Genomic DNA, 20886 nt, shown 5'->3' with positions numbered 1-20886 from the left:
AGCTTTTTGGGCCATAACGACAATTCGACCTACGATCCCACTCGCATAAGCATGGTATCCTTATTCATCTCTTCTATTCACTCCTCCTTGCTCACAATCCCTTCATGACTAACATAAACGATTTCTACGGCAGCAGTTTCTTCCTTGGCGGTACCATCTGATCTACACAGTCTATACAAAGAATCCGCTAGAACATTTTCCTTCCCAGGTATGACCTGCATCTCAAACTTGTGATATTGTAATCTCGTAAACCAGCTGACTACGTGCCGGGAAACTTTGTTCAAACCCTCACTTTCAAATATCACTTTGATTGGTTTGTGATCTGTTCTAATAATAAAGTCTGTACCCCATAAGAGGTTGTTGAACCTTTCAACAGCCCAATGACATGCCAGAGCTTCATTCTCAAGAACCAAATAGTTCTTCTCTGTCTCTCTCAGACCTCTTGACTCATGGGCAATAACGTAATCTTCTTTACCATAACTTATTTGAGATAACACAGCACTGATGCCACTTTCACTCGCATCGACAGTAACAACACTTGTCCTATGTGTGTCAAAACACCCCAAAGGTTAAGCTAAATTGATCTCCTCCTTTAAAATCTAAATCCCACCTCACATTTTGCATTCCAATCAAATTCCTCACCCTTATTTAGAGGTTTTCTCATTTCAATAACTTTGTTGGAATAGTTCCTTACACACTTCTGATAAAACTCGATCATTCCTAGGAATGACCGCAGTTCACTTTCAGACTTTGGCCTCTCCACCTCCTTGATAGTACATATCATGCTGTCCTTGGGACTCACCCCACTACGGCATGCCCCGTCCCCCAAATACTCTACTTTGTCAACCTTGAACTTGCAGTTCTCCTCACTCAATGTCATTCTCCTTTTTTCTAAAATATTGAGTACTCTATCAAGTATCTTGTCATGTTCCTCTTCCGAATAACCACACACAGGCACATTGTCTTGGAAACAAAGCACTCCTTTTTCTCACCTCTGAAAAGCTTATCCATGACTTTCTGGAACACCAATCCGAACGGCATCCTGCAGAATTGGAAAACTCCCACATGGGTAATAAAAGCAGTCCATTTTCTGCACCCTTCTTCCAATTCAATTTGATGGTAAGCCGAAGCCATGTCCAATTTGGAAAACATCTGCCCTTGACCTACCACAGCTAACATCTCACCGATGTTGGGTAACGGGTGTCGATCTATTAGGACACACTTGTTTAACTCATAGAGATCCACACATAACCACAACTCACCCAATGATTCCTTTGTAACTACCAAAGGTGATGTCCACTCAACACCTCCTCCCCTCTCAATAATGCCAATTAGTAATAACATGTCTAATTCTCTTTTCACACCCTCTCTAAATGCTAAAGGAACTGGTTGCAATCTTGCAGACCCCCAGCACAGCTCTCTTTTCAGCTGCTCTTCTCCAACTGCTGAGCTAGAAAGCCTGAACAAAAAATGCATTCTAGACATGGCACTCTTAGTGGAGTGTTGACCACACGACACTCCACCCTAATAAGTAACATCACAACAGTTAGCATAGGCAATTTTGTTTTGACGGACTCCACTAGTTTTGTTCATTGTTTGATGGTGGAGACTACTCTCATCATAGTTATAGGGCAAAATAGGAGTGTATTTCTATGACCTCAAACTTTTCAATAAATGTTTTACAAATTGCATCCTTTGCGTCAGTGTCATACTTGTGATACCATGCCTTCCGTACATATGTTGTCATGGGTGGTATATGACTCAATTGAGACAAATTTGGGGAGCCTAAAATTCCAGAACCATAGTCACAGAGCTTGCGAGCCCTCTATCGCTGAGTGTGTCATCCTGCCTACAAGGTCAGAGTTACTCTGTGAGGTTTAATGTGCGCAGGAGAGCTGGTTCAACTACCTTTGTTCTTTTTAACACTGATTTTCCCTTTGCATACACTTATCCTTTTTTCACTTGTCATACAAGAGATAGGGCAGGCATTAGGTTTTTGTTAGCATAGGCCATTTTGATTTGACTAGGACTGTTTGGTTTATCGTTTGATGGTCGAGACTACTCCTACATCTTAGTTATAGGGCAAAATAGAAGTTTCTCCGATCCCCAACATTTTCAATAAAGCTTTTACAAATTGTATCCATTGTGTCAGTGTCAAACGTGTTATACCATGCCTTCCCTGCAGGTAGCACTCATGGCCAAGAACACTCTCGAAATTAGAGAACTGAACTCCACACTGCCCAGCAACTTTGATATCCGATCAGCTAAACTATTGCTCTCCGACTCAGATTCCATCACACTGCACACCATATATCACCCTCAAGGCCCAACTATGTCCTTCGAAGAAAACCTACTTTACACCCTGAGGGCCAACGTTAAGCACACCTAAAAATCAATCCTTCTGGGAGACCTAAACCTAGGGTACAATGACCCAGATGACTTTGAAGCCACTTCACTCTCTAACTCATTAAGCGCCCTTGGCTTCCAACAAGGCATCAACACCTCCACACACAACAAAGATCTCATTCTAGACTAGATTGCAGACCTGAATTGTCAGGTGGTCATCCTCTCTAACAACCCTTGGCCATAGTCTGACCGGAACATAGTGCATTTTTTCATCTCACCACCCAGACACGCCTCAAACATTGCTATCCTGCTGCCACCCACACTTGCCTGTAGCTCCAAAAACCTCACCAAGGAATGTCTCGCCCTGTGCTCAGCTCACTCATACCCAAACCACCATTTGACAATAACCCTAATTCACTTGCAGACCAATGCACCAAAACCCTAACTGTTGCCGTGTACACTATTGCCTCTCTCAAGGCCCGCAAGTCCAAACCATCGGCATATAGAAACTCCTGGTTCACCACAGACCTTCAAACGCTCCGATCCCACTAACAGCTAGCAGAACCCTACTGGAAAAAAAACTCACTCTGAAGCCTCTAAGCTGCAGTTCACAGCAGCCTACAAACTCTACAAAAAAGACATTCTCGCTGCTAAATCCTCCACATACAATACCCATATTGCTGATGTCAAATCCAACACCCACGAGATATTCACCATACTCGGCGAACTGGAATCCCCCTTGACCACCCCAGGTCTCCTCTGGTGCACTAGTATCCAAAATTCCATGCTTGGCAAAATCGACAAACTACAATGTAAAGCTGACGGCAATCTATCACAAATTGACCCCTTGCGAGCTTCTCAGATGACGGCAGCACCTTGATGCCTTCTGGTGTCGCTCACGCTCTGCAAATCTCAGTACATACATACATACTCGCCCACTTTCAGTACGCAAAATCTACCCTTGTTCTACTTCACTAATGTCTCTAAAGATAAAGTCATAACCACTCTGAAAGGTCTTAAACTGTCTTTGTGCAAAGGGGATAGCTGCCGCATGATTAAAGACTGCATGAACATCCTTGCCCCCCTCATTGCATCCTTCATCAATGCCTCCTTCTCCACGGGCACAGTCCCCACTTGCCTCAAGGAAGCCTGGGTTCTCCCCCTCATCAAAAAACCATCACTAGGCCACACCATCCCAAACAATTACTGTCCCATCACATCTGCCCCCTTCCTGTTAAAAATGCTAAAGAGGGTAGCATGCCTGCAAATCCAGTGCTACCTGGAAGCCAACCATATTCTAGGTATCCGTTGGTCTGGGTTCCACCCAGTCCATGGGGCAGAGTCAGCATTACTCGACCTAAAGATTCAGATTGACGAAATCAGTGATGAAGGCAAGCTCACCCTGTTGCTTCTCCTCAACCTATTAGCAGCGTTTGAACTCATGGACCACAATATCCTTAGCCAACACCTATCCTCTTCAGCAAACTTCTCGCCTGAAGCCATATCCTGAATCACCTCCTTCCTAAGGGACAGATCCCTCTGAGTATTTACTCGTGCATCTCCCCAACTTAATATACCATAGTCACGATGCCATTATTTGCCCTCCTTGACTCCATCGGCATATTGTATACAAACTATGTGGATGACAGGGATATCTTATTGTCCCTTACCGGCAACCACCATGATAACTCCACCACCTTAAACTCTGTCTACACGACCATCTGGGCCTGGATGATCACCCACTGCCTCTGGATGAATGACGAGAAGACAGTGATTCTTCTTGTATGCCCCCCATCAGTAATCAGGAAGCTTGACCCCCTATGTGACTCCTTCAACATTGACAGCATTACAATCCCAGTGTCACACTTTGTAAAAATGCCCAGTGTTTATCTTGACTCCACATTATCCCTCTCACAGCATGTCAACGCCATTGCCTTCTCTGCTGCATACACGAGCAAGCTTATACATTGTTAGAGACCCTTCCTCTTCCCAGACAGCTGCCTCGCTATTGCCTGAGCCACTGTAGGAACAAGGCTCCACTATTGCAATGCCCTTTTTGCAGCACCATCAACACCAACATCCGGAAACTGCAAGTCATTCAGAATAACACACTCATAGCAGCCTTGAACATCCCCAAATCCGAAGATACCACTGCAGCACAGAAAACAACCCACTGGCTCCCTATTTGTAAACATATTCTATTCAAAACCCTCTCCATCATGCACAGATGCCTATCTAAGTATGCCACACCCTATCTAGCCCAAACAATCTCCATAGCATCATCCACCAGACCTAACGGGCTAAAGCTGGAGGCTCAAGCTTCCCAGCCATTGCGGGCAAACATTGGAACCTCCTCCAGCCCACTCTACATGCTGAACACTCCTACTGGACATTCCGGAGAGCCTTAAAAACACCTTTATTTTCCTGAAGACTATGCATCTCGTTTGAACTCTGAAACTGTACATTGTAAGTATTATAACGCCTGCACTGTCATCTGAGTAACTGGTCATGTAAACAGCGTCTGAATGCCTCTGGGCTTAGCGCGCTATACAAATGGAAAAATCAATAAATAAACATGTGAATGCACAGAATCTGTCATTGCATAGGCTCAGCGAGTGCTAGAATGTGAATGCCAGTTCAGAGTGAGTCAGATGATGCACAGCAGGCTGCCCAGCCTCTGCTTAATGCTTCCCGAGAATTGGCATAAGATCATCCGTCTAGCAATGATAGCAAGTCAATGGTGTTAAAAGTCTCAGGTCAGAGCTGCTTCAAAGCCTGACCTTTCAAGGCCTGGGGTTAGGAGATTAAAGGGGCAAACTGGCACAGGGGAGCAAAGGGTGCTTATGCAAGTACCAAAATTGAGAAATCAGAGAACAGATTATTTGCCATGTGGTTTTGAATGCTGGTCACTATTGTTGTACAATAATCCCATCAGGGGGTAGTAAATTGCACCATGGAAAATGATTCTGGTATGCTCCATTCATTTCTTTGTGTGTTTTTGGTTGATACACACATTCATCCACACAGGATCATACCATTTTGTTTGGCCCTATCCCTGAAAGCAAGAATAAAATCAGGGGTTTTAATCAATTCTTCTTGTGGCATGGTTTTTACATGTTAAGACTAAGTAGCAGCTTAGGGCGGCAGCAGTTAGGGCCACCCTACTGCCCTTCTTGGAAGCTGTGTAGTAAGTGGGGATTGGCTCTTCTACACGGGTAATGGGCCAGATTTGAATTACTTGTTTTGGTGCCAGTGATGAGGAGAACATTCATATACGTCTTTCACACCATTTGTGCATTTGCAAAACATAAGCAGGTGTTTCTGTGCATTTTAGAGCACATCCCAAATTCACAAATAGGATGTACATTGGGGGGTAATTCGAACAAAAAACAAAAATAAAACAGGACAACATTATTTGATAATAGGTATGGGAAGAATACATATAGATCTTTGGATGGAGATTGTGGATTCAAATCACTGGAGCTGAATTCCCTCAGTTTCCAGATCAGGGTATCAGCTCTTGGCATTTTCTGTGCTCGCTTGACCAGCAGGGCTTCCCGTCACTGGGGGACAGTAATTCCAACTATAATTGTAGTCAGAGCCTGGGATCACTGTAAGAATGCAAATATATTTTATTGGCTTATGGGTTTTGAACCATAGAGAGGTGAAAAATACCACTAACAGATGCACTGTGACTATAACTGAGCAGTGACCAGATGAGAACCAATGTAATCTTTGCTGAACTGCAACTTTTGAACTGCTCGATAACTAAGCCTTTCTGTCTTCTGGGGACCTCACAGTGAAAGGGGCCCCTAGGGGACCCTGACGTCTATGGAAACAAGGCGGGTCACCACACACGATAGAGACACCAGACACAAGGTTGTATTCCCAAAGCTAGGGTTTTATTGCAAAGCAAAAGTCTCAGTTGGCCAACTCGGTCTCAATGCCCCGCGACGTGTATCTCTAGACCTCGAGGGACGCAAGAGAGTGAATTACGTACATCAGTTACATATATACAAAATGCATATAAAAAAATCAGCTATGACATGTATAACACCCCTCTTCATTGGGTTTCTTTGAACTTGGTGTGATGATGGACATCTCCGACCACTATGACACCTTCAAACATCTATTCTAGTAAAAATTTGCAATTTGTGAGTGCATAGGCATCTTTCGGTAGAACATGGCGCTTCTGTTCTGGGAAGTGAACTACATACAGAGGGAGTTGCATTCCAGACCTTGCTATCTATCAGGTGCTATTCGTGTCCTGGGAGCTGACATGCTCTAGCGGGCTCAGCAAAAGGGGGCCGTTAGAAAAGCATAATTCAAGCCTTTAGCGGTATTATTCTAACATATTCTACCATGTAACGAGACTGGCTGGCAGCAGTGAAATTATTAAATGCCCTGCGGCTCTCCTTCAAGGCTACATTGGGGAGGGAGCCGGGCATTCTTCCTGGCTCTGCCTACGTTTGTGTTTCAGCGAAACTCTTGTTATCCTCTCGGCCCTGTGGCCTTCTCCTTTTCATATACAGACAACAATGTTTCACAGTCGAGCAGTGTAAGCGGAAATGCGAAGCAATAGGAACAGAAAGCAACGAGCAATGGTTAGAAAACAAAATGGCTATTCTTGTTACATCAAAAAGGCTGTTCATTGGAAAACTCGAAAACCTATATTCTGTCGATTTGTGCATGAGACGGTTGGCCCACGGCCACCAAAATGCGTTTGCGGTCTCAAATTAGATTTCTAGACTGACAACAGCTTACCTAGGCTTCTTACATCCAATAGAAAATACACACAATAATAGACTGAAAGGACTTTCATGTGGGATACATACCATGCCCAGGTGGCCCATCAGCCAGTTCCGGCGTGGAGGCTCTGGGAAGCACTGTAGGCGTTTGACACAGTCTTTGTGCCACTGGATAAAGTCAAACACCTTCACAAGTGCTCGGAAGAACAAGAGCAGAAGGAGAAGGAAGAAGGCTGAGACCAGGTAAACCCGGATGGAGGGTCTGCCCTGCACCAATGTGCCCAGAAGCCAATCCACGAGTGGCAGCATCCTACAAGGAAAATCAGATAACAGGTTGTTAAGGGCAAGACCAGATAGAGCACCCTAACACCCCTGAAATCTTGACCTCATGTTCAGCCTTTTATCATGATCACTCCCCACATATTGGCTCATTCATTAAAGAAAGGAATAGTGAGATGTGCCCCTTATCATGTAAATTGAATGGAATATCGGTAGAGGCCTCAAGACTGCAGGTCCACCCACACTAGTAACATATGTACATCATAATTCAGGCCCAGGCAATGTTAACATCCATGCATGACAAAATTCTCACTTGAGTATGGCTCAATATGGCACATTATTGAACAAAACCACGAAAAAAGTGGTTACATCACGGTGTGCTTTTTGGCACCATTATTATGTAAACTCACCATTACTTCATTCCAATGATATTATAATAAGTGCTAAATACGGACTTGTAGAATAATGGCAAAATCAAAATATTAGTCTTCTGGAATAAACCTAGGAACAGTTTACCTGGAGATGGAATATCACCATGATTGAAGTGGTTACAGACTATTTAGTGGTTTGGTTGAGAGATAGGATCTGTGGTGTAGGGAATTATTATTCAAACACAAGATGCAGAGCAATGTGCTATTTTAAAAAAAAACATGAAAGCTGCAGTCTGTGCACAGCTTTTGAAAAACACATAAGCAATATTTTCAAGTCCCCTCACACCCAAACATAACTGACGAGGCCGGAGATGAACATTTCAAGTACCAGAAAGAATCCTGCAACATTTGTTAAAATGGGGAACTGCTTAATATTAGGAGAAAAGGAACGGCAATTTCAAGTTCCAGAAATCAGGGGTCATGGTTATGAAACCTACAGAAGTTGAAAATGTGGACCTTTGATGGCAGTTTTGATAGGCCAGTGCAATGGATAAACTACTGTGTTTTGATGAAAATGTAAAATTTAGGGGCACAGAAAAATGTCATTTTAAAAGTGGCATTTAGGAGAAGCCAACCTGAATCAAGCAACAGCTATAGGTTTGAACTCTGACATCTGTCATTCTGTTCAATTCACCACCCCAGTAAATCAATAACAGAACTGATTGGCCTTACAATATCATGGAATTCATGTGAAGGTCAGCAATGGGAATAATGACTAGTGTACGAAATACTTGTGTACGAGCGCAATACAAATAAAATATAATATCATATCATAGTCTGCAACTAGGTCACTAAGAGTCCGAAATTGCAAGTCATCCTATGGCATCGTTGTTATGGACTGCATTTGTGTATGGTGGGCTGAAGATAATTATCAACTGACCAGAGTTCATCTTCACTAGTGGAGCAGTGTTGCCTGATCTGAAATTTCCATCCTGCAGGCCTCTCCTGAGGAAAGGGTACTTGATACCTAGAAAAACAAAGTGTTGTCTGAAAATCTACCAGAACCGGGAACTGGTCCAAAGAGGGCAGGGCGGGAGGGGTCAGGAACAAAAGTCATAAACCCTGAGTACTTCAAAATTCAAAGACATTATTAAATCCAGAACCCCTGTCATAAATACTTTGCTGCTCATAATTAATAATAGGGACACAAGTTACAAGGCAGACAAAAAACAAAGATACTAGGTAATCTTTGTGCAAATAAAATTGCTGCATTGGATTCATATTTCTGGTGAAATCTCCCAGATGGATTGATGCAGCAAAATCATTCTTTTTGGAAAGCATTCCGCATGAGATGCTCTATTTGGTGATGTAAACATTTTTTTCTAATGTGGCTTTTAATTATGCAAATTAGCCGAATTTTTATTTTGAGGTGCAGACGTGGTGCGTGCCAGTGAATTATATATCATAGCATCCACAGGGATGGGAAAATAATTTGAATATTTATAGAGGAGTGAGTTAAATGGACAACTCACTGTGTGCATACTTAGAAAAATAATTTAATTGAAGTAATTCCTGGGTATACCATCAAGCAGAGTAGTGTTGTTAATGCAAAGTTGTTCCAGATAAAAGGAAAGGGTTTTTCCTCGCTACCCAACTTTGCTGTGTAAGGTGTCCATTGAACATGAGCGCGGTACATTTATGCATGGTAATTAAAAATAAACATCACTGAAGGGAATCTACCTACATAGCAGTCCTTTACATACCTGAAGGTCCAGTAGTACGCTGCAATTGAGTTTATAAAATGATATTGAAATTTTGACATGTCTATTGAGTAAAGAGGTGGTATTTGGAATAGAGGGGAAATAGAGAGAACTGGATAGGTAGGGATGCTTTGAGTTAATTTTCTTTTTAATAACTGAAAGATGCATCTTGAACTTGGGTGTATTCTGTCCATGGTGCATGCTCACTCAGGGTGAATTACATGTATAGATAGATACCTATAGTGATGTGTATGCGTGCTACAAGAGTCGCTATTCCTCTAACTCTAGCATTGAAAACTGAAGTGACAAGTGTGTTGATTATTTTTCATCATTGCATTAGCATTAATGGATGTATGTCTTGTTTATCTTTACACTGATTCAATTATTTCTATTTGGTTAATAAATATACCTTCCATGCAACGCTTTGTCTTTCTGGTCCCGAAAGGGGATCGTAGCAGTAAGGAAACAAATTGGGAGTCCCAGATACATAACAAGAACTTCATTTAATAAAGGAAACGTGTGCATGCCTGATTTGAGGTAGTTGGAAAATGTCCCTGAATTAGATGTCACCCGATTGAGCCATCATACAGTAGTGTGTGCCTTTATCACAGTGAAACGCATTGGCGGAGTCTATGGGGCTACATTGGTGTCCATTCTGCCTAATGGATGCTGTACTTGGGGAAGTAAATATTCCCAGGACATTGTGTAACTTGAGAAGTGGACATCGAGGAAAATGTTGGAATTAAACACCTAATCAGATGACTCATGCCAACGTTGTCTTGCGTATGTCCTACAAAATAGGTGTGTTGCAATTACTTGACGCTGACATGTAGGCATGATAAAGGTAATGTGACAGGGCTTTTTGACACTAGGTGCCAGATCCTCAAATGATGAGGCACCTAAAAAAGCACACGTGATCGCTTTGCTCGGATGCCTATTTTTTGGAAATGCACAGGTCCTCTTATCCACAAACCTGAGCTGTGCAAGTCCAATAGATGTGCTGGACGGCTCCCGGATAAGAGCCTTTCACAGTGACAGACCCATCATTGCGATCTGTTACAAAACAAAGAAAGCATTTCTATCCCTGTTAGATCAATCGAAACCACAGCTGGAGCAAATAAGGAAATCTCTGTCATGCATTTGTTTTTGTCATGCATCACCCTATCCCCGACATCTGTTGCAAAAAGGCACAGAAAATAGATTTGTTTTCTGCACATTTTAAAGCACATCCCGTTTCCGAAGTTTGGATGCATGTTAAAATCCACAGAAATGTCTCCTGATTTGCCAAGTTTTTAAAGTGTTGTAAAATTAAATCTTATTGTGCATGAGATGCCCTTTATGAATTCTGTACGCATTTTCTTGGCACAAGCCAAGTGAAGGAGCTATGTTAGCAAATGCCAAAAATTAAGCCAAAAATACTTTGAGAATCAGGCCCTTTACGTCTAGGTTTTTAAAATTCCTTTTACATAGTTTGTTCATAAATATATAATCGAATACTTTTATGCCATTTTCAATTTGTGAGAGCAGATGCTTTGCCCTGCACATGAAAGGCAATTGGTAGTTAGGTACCTATTTGTTTTGGTGCATATGGTGCCACTTGTGCCAAGTGGGCTACAGCAACGCTACTTATAAGAGCGAGAAGAGATGGATGTTGTGAAGCAGAATATCTGGTTGGTATGGCAACTGTCAACACGTGGTATATATCAGTCGAAGTAAAGATTGTTATATTCTGTGTTCCCCACCACATACATCATTGTTTTAAAAAAAGTGGGTTAATCAGATCTGATGTTGGTGTCCAAGTCTTCATGTATGGCTTGAACATCGATCAGATTTTGTCGCTCTAGCAGTCTTGCTGCTTAATCCTGTGGAGGCATCCCACATGTATCTTGATGGCTACCCACCCACCAGAGAGGTGGTAGCAGTAACATGTCCCACTAATGTACAGCAGCTCCAGCATTTATCCCCCAACCCATGGCCCGGTACAGCAAATTAATGCACAGTGCCCACTTCGTTCTCCACTGTGCATGATCTCTATTGCTAAAAAGCAAAATAATATGCAATCTGAGGCATCAAATACAGGCTGTAGTGCAGACTTGAAGAAGCATCAGAGTACAGAGCTCAGGGAGGTGTGTCATGCCCCGTGCCTTTGCCCACCGACTGAACCCATGGTGGAACCACCAGTCGTTACCTGGCGTATGGAGCCTCTTCCATCTTTGACGCTGGTCCGGTCCTGGCATGCAGAGAACTCTGGTCTACCGTAGAGGACCCACGATGCTTCACCATTCCTGTTTGGTGGTGTCCTCGTTACCCATGGGTTCTGCCATGTTGGACATGCACAAAGGGGCTCTGTCTCCTGCCGGTGCATATGTGGTACCAGGAGTTGTCCTTGTTGCCAGGAAACATGTCCGGAAGCCACGTCTTCATTTGATCTGCATAGATGTACTCCCCAGGTTCCCCTCTGTGCATCTCTATCCATTTAACAAAGTTTTTTCAATAAATATATAAATATATATATTTTCAGTGAAAAAGCTTTGTTAAAAGGACATTATGGTTATAAGTAAAACTGAAAAAACCTCAGAAATTCACCAGTTATGTTAAGCTAAGCAGACATAACCATAACTCACGCCACCACTGTGCACTGCTAAGACTAACACCCAGGACATAAAATATGACAAGGTCTATGTGGAAAGACCTCAATGTTAAGGTTTCATGATGTATGACCTAAAGAAAAACAGCCAATATAAATCAGTTTTTTACTCGTGAGACCTTAATAAAGAGGTCTTTTCACATAGAACCATCTGCTTTACATTTTTCACTAAAGTAGTTAGACTCAATACAATTCTCCAACATTTCCATTAACATTGTGTACTATGCTAATGGAAGTAATAAACAATTGTATATGATTGAAAAAGAAAAAAGGACAGAAGCGATTTTCTGTCACAAAAACCTTTCTCTAGCATACAATAAGGACCATAATCCATGGATGTTCAGGACTATCCACCGTCTCTGCAGACCCCTTTAAAAGACACTGAAGGCACATGCTCACCATCGCGCACAAGACAGCACTTCTACCCTTTTTACTTTTATTTTTGTAACACTCCCTCATTACCTACTTTCAAACAGTCACACCAATCACACCAATCACAAAACTTATGCATTTTTTAACTTTCAACAAAAGGCTTAAAAAAAACATTTTTAAACACACAGCATTTTCAATTTTTCCTTCCACATACATGTCATACTTTCCAACCTTTCTCATTACATCTGTTGCAGTGCCACCATTGTCCACCTGCTGACACATATGTGTATACTGACAATGTATCTATATACAACACTTCTCCTCACATATAAAGTACTGTTCTTTTCCAAGCACTACTATAACACGCCATACACATCTCCAACTACAAACTACCATTCCATTACCACAAGGCCACAGTTTCCATATTCTTTAAAAAGACTGCAACATATTACAAATACAGCATTCACACTCTTTCTACAATTTCATTTCTTTACTCTTCTATACGCCTATCACAAACACACATTAGCACACAAACACCCCACAATCCTCATACCTAAGCACTAAATCACACCATTATAACAAGGTCGCCAGAGAAGCAAAAACCCTAGGCTTTAACCTCGACTCAACCCTTTCCCTCACCAAACAGGTAAATTCATTGGCTTCATCTACGGCCTACACATGTAAACTAATAAGGAAAACAATTCATGTCAGTTGACAGTTGCTTAATCCTTTCTAGAGCCCTCCTCCTATCAATACTTGATTATTGTAATGCTCTCTACATATGGGGCAAACAAACAAACCATTAACAGAATACAAGTGCTACAAAATAATGCTCTCAGGGCTGCCCTAAGCATCCCTAGAAGAGTACACATCTCCGAAATAAGAAGGAAACATAAATGGCTCTCCACCCAAGAAAAAATCAATCTCAAATCGGCTTCCCTCATCCACAAATGCTTAAATAACAAAGCCCCTTGCTACCTAACAGATCGATTTATCAGAAAAAACTCTATCAGACCACCAAGCATAGCCATCACCAACTGTCTTCAATTGCCCAGATTCAAACTGTCCACGATTGGAGGGTCCGGTTTCCCAGTTAGGGCAGCACATTGTGGAACTCCCTGCCACACACACTCAGATCTGACCAAAAGTTTATCAAATTCAGAAAGAGTACAATTAAATGGCTCATAGAGAAAGATATGTAACCCACACTCCCCTACCGCACTAACTTAGCCCTGCCTGCATGCAATGTATTTTTGATATAGTTTTGTTAAATATGTAAATATCTGTAAATTACGACATGTTGTCTACATTTATATGCAGCTATACTTGTTCTATGCTGCTTACCTTCATCCTGTAATGCTGAGGTAACCTGTCTTTACCTTTGCGCCTAACTTCTGTAACTAAACTGTAGGTTCTCTTTTTACCTGCACCCTGGTACCTCTGGGTCCGGCGGGCACAACAAATAAACAAACAAACAACAAAAACCATGTTTTCCTCAAAACATCATAATGTTCCTACTTATTCCATCACGCTACCACCAGTGGTGCTCAACAAATTATACTATCAATTCCCTTTATTACCCTTTCCCCATCACATAAATATGTTTATTTTATACATCAAATTTATTGTTACTGCAATACTTTTTGTAAAATCCAATATAGTTAGAATACGCCAACGGTTATCTAACTACTTTAAAGCATTTCCTTAATTACAAAACACTTCAAACAAACGTCCTATCACACTTACACTCACATAATATATACATGCTACCAACACATATATTCTGCAGCATATATATTCTTTAAAACTATGTAAATGGCATAAACTGTATGTAAATACAGTAGGATTTTTTATCCACTGTGGATGTTTTCCCAATCATTATTTCATATCAATACAACAACAGTGTACCACACACTACCAAACATTATACATCAGCTATTTATGAAGGTCAAAAAAGAAACCACTACAGATTCCAGGAGCACTATCCTCAATTGTACTACGATCAATGTACGACAATCATAAATACTGTATAAATACTGTATAGACTTCAATTATATAATTCCCCCATATTACGAATATTGTATACTCCCCCTACAATACCTATAATTACTATGCTCATATAACTGTAATCTGTGTGGCTGTAGGCAGTGCCCCGAAGAATCTGCCACTGGCCACAACCACCACAATAGAATTAAAGCATATAACAAGTAGGTACAATGCACCTTAAAATAACAAGACTGGCCCAGAACCCCCCCCACTCCCAATGAAGTCCGCGGACAGTAAAGTTGACCGCAGACTCAGCTGCACCTGCACAGCTTTTTGTCTCCAACGAAAATAGCTCCCAATCAACGTTTTTCCACTCCCCACCCTATCCAGGCCTTCTTTCGGCCATAAAATAATCCCAAATGTAATGTCCAGAATTTTTGCTCGCTGCAATGTCCGTGGACAATGGCATTGTTACACAGATCTAATATGGGGACAGTTGAAAAAATGATGGTGCTCCTCACATTTTTTAACATCCAATCAATGTGCATCTTTGATGTCCAAGAAAATTATGGTGGGTTTAAAAAGGCTTGAAAAATAAGTTTCATCTGAAATTTGAAAAAGTAGGAAAATCCATATGAGCCAAGTCACACACTCCACAGTGAAAACATGGCCAAATGATCCAGCCACAAGGCTGTCGGGACTATACTGCACCGAGGAGCCCTAAAAAGGGTGAAACCAGGTATGTACTTGTCCTGACAGCCTTGCAAAATGCCTGTCTTGGGTTGATTAAGCTATGTATAAAATGCCACTGCCCTCTTAGACAAATACAATTTCCTGAAGAAAAGGTTTGCAGTTGGGCTAATTTGCATACTCATAATGCCTTGCTGTTGTGGCTCAGAACTGGAGGTGAACTACCAGCGATGGCTACTTGTGGCGCTGTGGAGTGTGTGACTTGGCTCAAATGGATTTTCCTACGTATATGTATATTGTAGTGCGGCAGTTGCAGCACTATAGTTAAATGAGCCATAGGAAATCCCAAAGTTCTATTGCTAATAACTTTTGAATTGCAGGATGGATTCGCTATTTTCCAAACAAAAGGTTTGTCACGGGTTCCCCTAGACTGGAAATTATGGGAAAGATATGTTATTAATAAAGCAAGAAATGCTTTGTTGGGCCTTCTCCCTTTCATTTTCCCATGGAGAAAAAGTCAGAATTTAATCAAACAGAAACACAAAAACCGCTGGATGGAATTGGACCAATTAAGAAACAACTTGTGCACAAAGTGTTGGCTTCATTTTCCGGACAGGTTTTGGATTATTCCGTTCAAGAGTTTTTAAAATATTTGATCGAGACAGGGGGTGCCCTCTTCTCCCAAAAATATAGCTATCTCTCCCTTGGGGTTTAGCAGCAGAGGGGGTTTATTTTTTTGCTCAATGCAAGTGACTATCCTGGCAATATTGTTGAAATGCAAAAACGATAAGTGCAGAAAAAGCTATTTGGAGAAAGGAAAAGGTAGAAATGGCATCAGGGTAGAGGTGGGGAGTTGGAAAGAGGACATCATTTGAAGTTGGAGAGTTGGGTTGGTCTGGGGTGCCAGTTACAATTGTTCAAATTATCAGGAGAATACCGGGGGAATCTCGCAAGATTACTGCTTTAATAACACAAGACGAGCTCGGAAATGAAAAAGTGTCACACAAAGCTAAGTGAGAAATGGAGTAATGGGAGAGGGGGGTCAGGGAGGTAAAAATTAACTGAGGTGGATGGGGTACTTAGGGAAAAGGAAGGAGGCAAATTGATAGCACCTGTGAGGACTTTAAAATATACAGTGGGCACAGCCGTAGCACGTGCTCACAAGCCAGGGCTGAAGACCATGGCTAATGGGCCCCAAGGAAACCTATAGGTGGGACTTGTACAGTGTACAGAGCCTTGACTAGAGGCCATAAAAAAAACTATTGGTGCAACACGTACAATGCCATCGCCACTGGCCGAGGCCACAGGCAATGGCTAATGGCCCTTGAATAAACTATGGTCTGAGAAAACCCTTGAAATTCATTGAAAAACATTAGTTAAGGGATAGTTAAGGTGATCAGATTTAACGCAACAAAACTCTTAAAAAATACAGGGGTGGTGGGAAGTGATGATCATCTTAACTCAGCGTCACCCCTGTTCCATGCCCATGAGCACACACATAACAGATGGGATTCACAATGACAAACAAGATAGATAAGATAGATATAGGTAGATAAGTGGGTTGAGCGCAATCTACAGGTCGTGGGTTTGAATCCTGGCAAGGCCAACTCAGCCTTTCATCCTTCCAAGGTTGATAAATGAGTACCAGCTCCCTTTGGGTGATATTGTATGTATGTGTGTTCTATGCAAAGCGCTTAGGCGTAAGTACTATATAAATAACACCTCATTAGATCCTAGGGGTCATCAACGGGGGGAGGGGCGCTGAGTTAAGATGATCATCACGTCCCACATCTGTTGAACTTCAAGGGTTTGTTGCATTAATTATGATCACTTTCAATGAATATATATATATATATATTTCACTTTTCACCAATCGTGATATTGTTTTAATTTGTCATTGAGAATCAGACTGTCTATACCACAGATGCTCGCCCCGTGTAGTGAACACCATTGTTGGTATTGCCATGTTGCATTTACAGTGTGCATATATAGGGGGCTTTCACTTGAAAGCTTATTTTACTATACGGAAGCAGGCACTGTGGTTTCAGGGCAGTAGCAGCACACATTCGTTTCAGGGCATTTTATGCCACTAGCGGGAAGAGAGCAGCACCGTGAAGACATTTTTTCTATCACGGTGCAGCATCAAATTAAATAGGCGCACTAGCGCTTTTACTTGTGGTCACTTTTTTTAACAGTGTAAAGCAAGTGAAGGTGAAGGGCTGTTATGGCTTATCGTCAGCTGGCATACACCCAGTATAGTAATGGGGAATTAGGCAATTCATAAATGTGGGCAACTATGTATTTACACACTGAACAATGGCGGATTTTTTGCAATCAGAACCATAGAGTTCTAAACAATTAACTGTTAATGTTGTTTTTCATGTTATGTAAATGTCAACTTTTTTTACGTTATGTAAGCTGCACAGCTGTGCAGACCCAATCACCTTCAGTGCAAGGGTATAAAAACACAAGGAAACAAACGTTTGGGATCATACTAGCCTGAGGAAGCTCGCGAGTCGAGCGGAACGCGTGGCGTTTTCCACCCACTGTGGGTGAGTGCTGCATGACACCTGGTCTGCTTAGGTATTGTTATGTATGCTTTTTATACTATGTTCACTCTTTTTGGATAAATAAAGTGAAATTTTGAACACAATTTGAAGTCTTGTGTGCTTGGGCATTTTTTGGTAGGTGTTTGTGGGAGAGCTTTCTCCTCCCCAGCACCTTTACCCTTCTGTTTAACATATATTGAGTGTAGCCTGCTCTAGCCCGGTAGCACCAGCTCAGTAATGAGGCAGAGCGCAATTTGTTGGCTAATCATCTGCTTTACTAACTTTCTATAAATTGCAGCCGCCTCCCGTGACATATTATTATGTTCTATATTTTAACATTTTTTGTTTCAATTATAATCACGGTTGAGCGCCCCTTATGTCATTAAAAGAGTAAGTTTATTATAAAAAAACTTTTTTGACATTTAGGAGGGGGAGACTACCTGAGATAGCCACCACTGAAATTGTGGGTTGAGCTGTGATAAGACATACACATTTCTCTAGTAGTATTTGTCTTACTTCTCAGGGTATCATTGTGTTCTGAGTGAATCCATTCAGCATACAGCTGGGGCAGCAAACAGCCTTTTGCTGCCTCAGACATGGCAGACCAGGTGGAAGCAAAACGAATGGCAGCGGCACTGATTCTCTTTGACCAAGACAAAGCGGCTACTGACCTCACTGGTGATAGTAGCCTACCCGCAAGCCTTACAGTGCAGCAAAAACTTGATAAGTTGGAGAGAGTAAAGAAAAAGGGGATTTCCAAGTGGTGGGAAGCCATGACCCTACAAATGTACTTGGAAGCACAATGCATTCCAAGGGGACTAAGAATACTAACAATACCCACATTTGAAGATATGGACCCCCAGCTCATAGAAGAGTGGACTACACACACAAATACCTGTTCATCTCGAATGATGGAGAGCCTTATCAAATATGCCAAATTGGATAGGCTCAAATTGATCAAGGAGATAGAAAACATGGAAGAAACCTTATTCTCCTCAGAAGATGGGGATGAGTGTAAGAAACGGATGATAAGAGTTGAAGAGAACCTTGAGAGATTTGAAGGAGAATTACGGCTGAGGAAACAGCTAAAATTCAAAAGAGACAGGTTGGACTATGAGCAGGGAAGAATATACACCTTTGCGAGAAGGTTTGTTGGCCCTATCAAAGCAAGATTGGAGCAAAAAATTCCCAACATACCACAAACTGAAATGCAAGCGGAAGATCCGAGTAGTATTTCAGACACTGAAGGAGCATATTCAAAAAAATTGAATTTTTTAGATGAGTTCAAACTACTTCACATGGACAGCAGAATGGACAAAAGAGGATGGGGCCAACAAGCCAGTCGAGGAAGAGGACGAAGAGGAAGAGCAGGAAAAGTACAACCAGGCGAGGTAGTCGTGCCAAATGGGGACGATCCAACTGGAAGGGCAACAAGATCTGGGACCAAACCACGGGGGAGACCAAGGGGCAAGAAAATGAACAGTTGAAAATCTATAACATTTCGACAAGGACCCTTACTCAAATTGAAGAGTCAGTCCTGCTACTAGGTCTGTCATACAGCCCCACCCACGCTTATGACTATACATCTGCTAGGATAGATCTTTTCAGATTTACACTCAAACTGAAATTGACCAAATTTTATGCCACACAAGTTGGGGATACCAGACATAAAAAGGATCAAGATAAAGAAACTGCATCAATTTTGTCAGAGAGAGATTTGGGTACCCTGCTATGTTTAGATGAACTACAAGGGAATACTGATATATGCACTGGATATACAGATACTGTAGACAATGATACATTGGCCGAACAGTTTGGAATCAACGCTAATGTGAGCTGCTTCAGCAATTTTAGACCCAAATCGGTCTTTTGTCCGAACATTGAATGTAGTCCAATTGATATCTTTGAAAAACTGGTAATTAAGGATTTGAAAGAATTGTCAACCCTCAATTCTGATGCTATGAAATTTAAGAATCTGAAAACATCACAAGTCAGCGCCTTGGAAACACTGCGTAAAGACCATAATATTGTTATTCGACCATCGGATAAAGGGGGTAGCATAGTTATCATGGACAGTATTAACTATAACAAGGAAGCCATCAGACAACTGAGCAATACATCATGCTATGAAAAAGTTGACAGATCTATCCTTAATACCACTAATCAAGAATTCCACACTCTGTTACATATTTGGAAAGAACAGGATTTAATAAATGAGGATGAGTATTTCTATTTGAAGAACGTCCATCCCACTACTCCTCTCATTTATTTTAATCCCAAAATTCACAAGAGTCTCATAGATCCCCCTGGACGTCCTATTGTATCCTCGATAGGCAGCCTTTTGGAGAACACCTCGAGATTTTTAGACCATTTTCTCCAACCTTTTGTATTGAGTTTGAACTCATATATTCGAGACACTTCTGACTTGCTAACAAAGCTTAATGATGTTAATTGGGAATCTAACTTTCCTTTGGTTTCCCTAGATGTAGTCTCTCTTTACACTTCGATACATCATCAGTATGGGTTAAATGCATGTAAGCACTTTTTAGCGAGTAGATCTGTGAGCTATCGCCAACACAATCTCATGCTATTAGACATGTTGAGATTCTGCTTGGAACACAATTACTTCCTGTATGATAATGCTATCTACAGACAAATACAAGGCACGGCCATGGGGTCATGCATGGCACCAACCTATGCAAATCTATATATGGGACGGTGGGAAACGACAGTGGCATGGAGTGAGGAGATGGAAGAATTCACCAAACACATAGTGATGTGGTATTGTTTCATTGATGATCTGTTTCTAATATGGGACGGTACTGAAAATGAATTAGAAAAATACATCTCTATTTTGAATTGCAACCCATATAATCTGGAATTGACTAGTACTGTCAGCAGAAAAGAATTGGTCTTCTTAGATGTGTTGTTTAAAATAGAAGAAAACATGATAAAATCTACACTCTATAGAAAGGAAACTAGTTCCAACTCTACCCTCCATGCCAACAGTCATCATCCCACATCACTCAAAAAATCCATACCATATGGAGAATTCTTGAGAGCCAAACGTATCTGTAGTCAGGAGAAAGATTTCCAGGAAGAAGCCAAAAATATCGGCAGAAGGTTCGTAAGCAGAGG

General features: G+C 41.6%; 1 protein-coding gene across 1 annotated transcript in view; it reads right to left on the bottom strand.

Annotated features, from left to right (window-relative positions):
- Positions 1 to 20886, bottom strand: part of LOC138447639 (ultra-long-chain fatty acid omega-hydroxylase-like) — a 368008-nt gene that overhangs the window by 338396 nt on the left and 8726 nt on the right. The window contains exon 2 of the mRNA XM_069603846.1: positions 7182 to 7404. Coding sequence (XP_069459947.1) covers positions 7182 to 7403 — 222 coding nt within the window. The 5' untranslated portion in view covers position 7404. The remainder of the gene's footprint in view (positions 1 to 7181; positions 7405 to 20886) is intronic.

Source organism: Ambystoma mexicanum, chromosome 3q, assembly GCF_040938575.1.
Source record: "Ambystoma mexicanum isolate Mex_15411 chromosome 3q, UKY_AmexF1_1, whole genome shotgun sequence".
Classification (NCBI taxonomy): Eukaryota; Metazoa; Chordata; class Amphibia; order Caudata; family Ambystomatidae; genus Ambystoma; species Ambystoma mexicanum.
The sequence above is the reverse complement of the archived record's forward strand: the minus strand, read 5'-3'. Positions and strand labels throughout refer to the sequence as shown.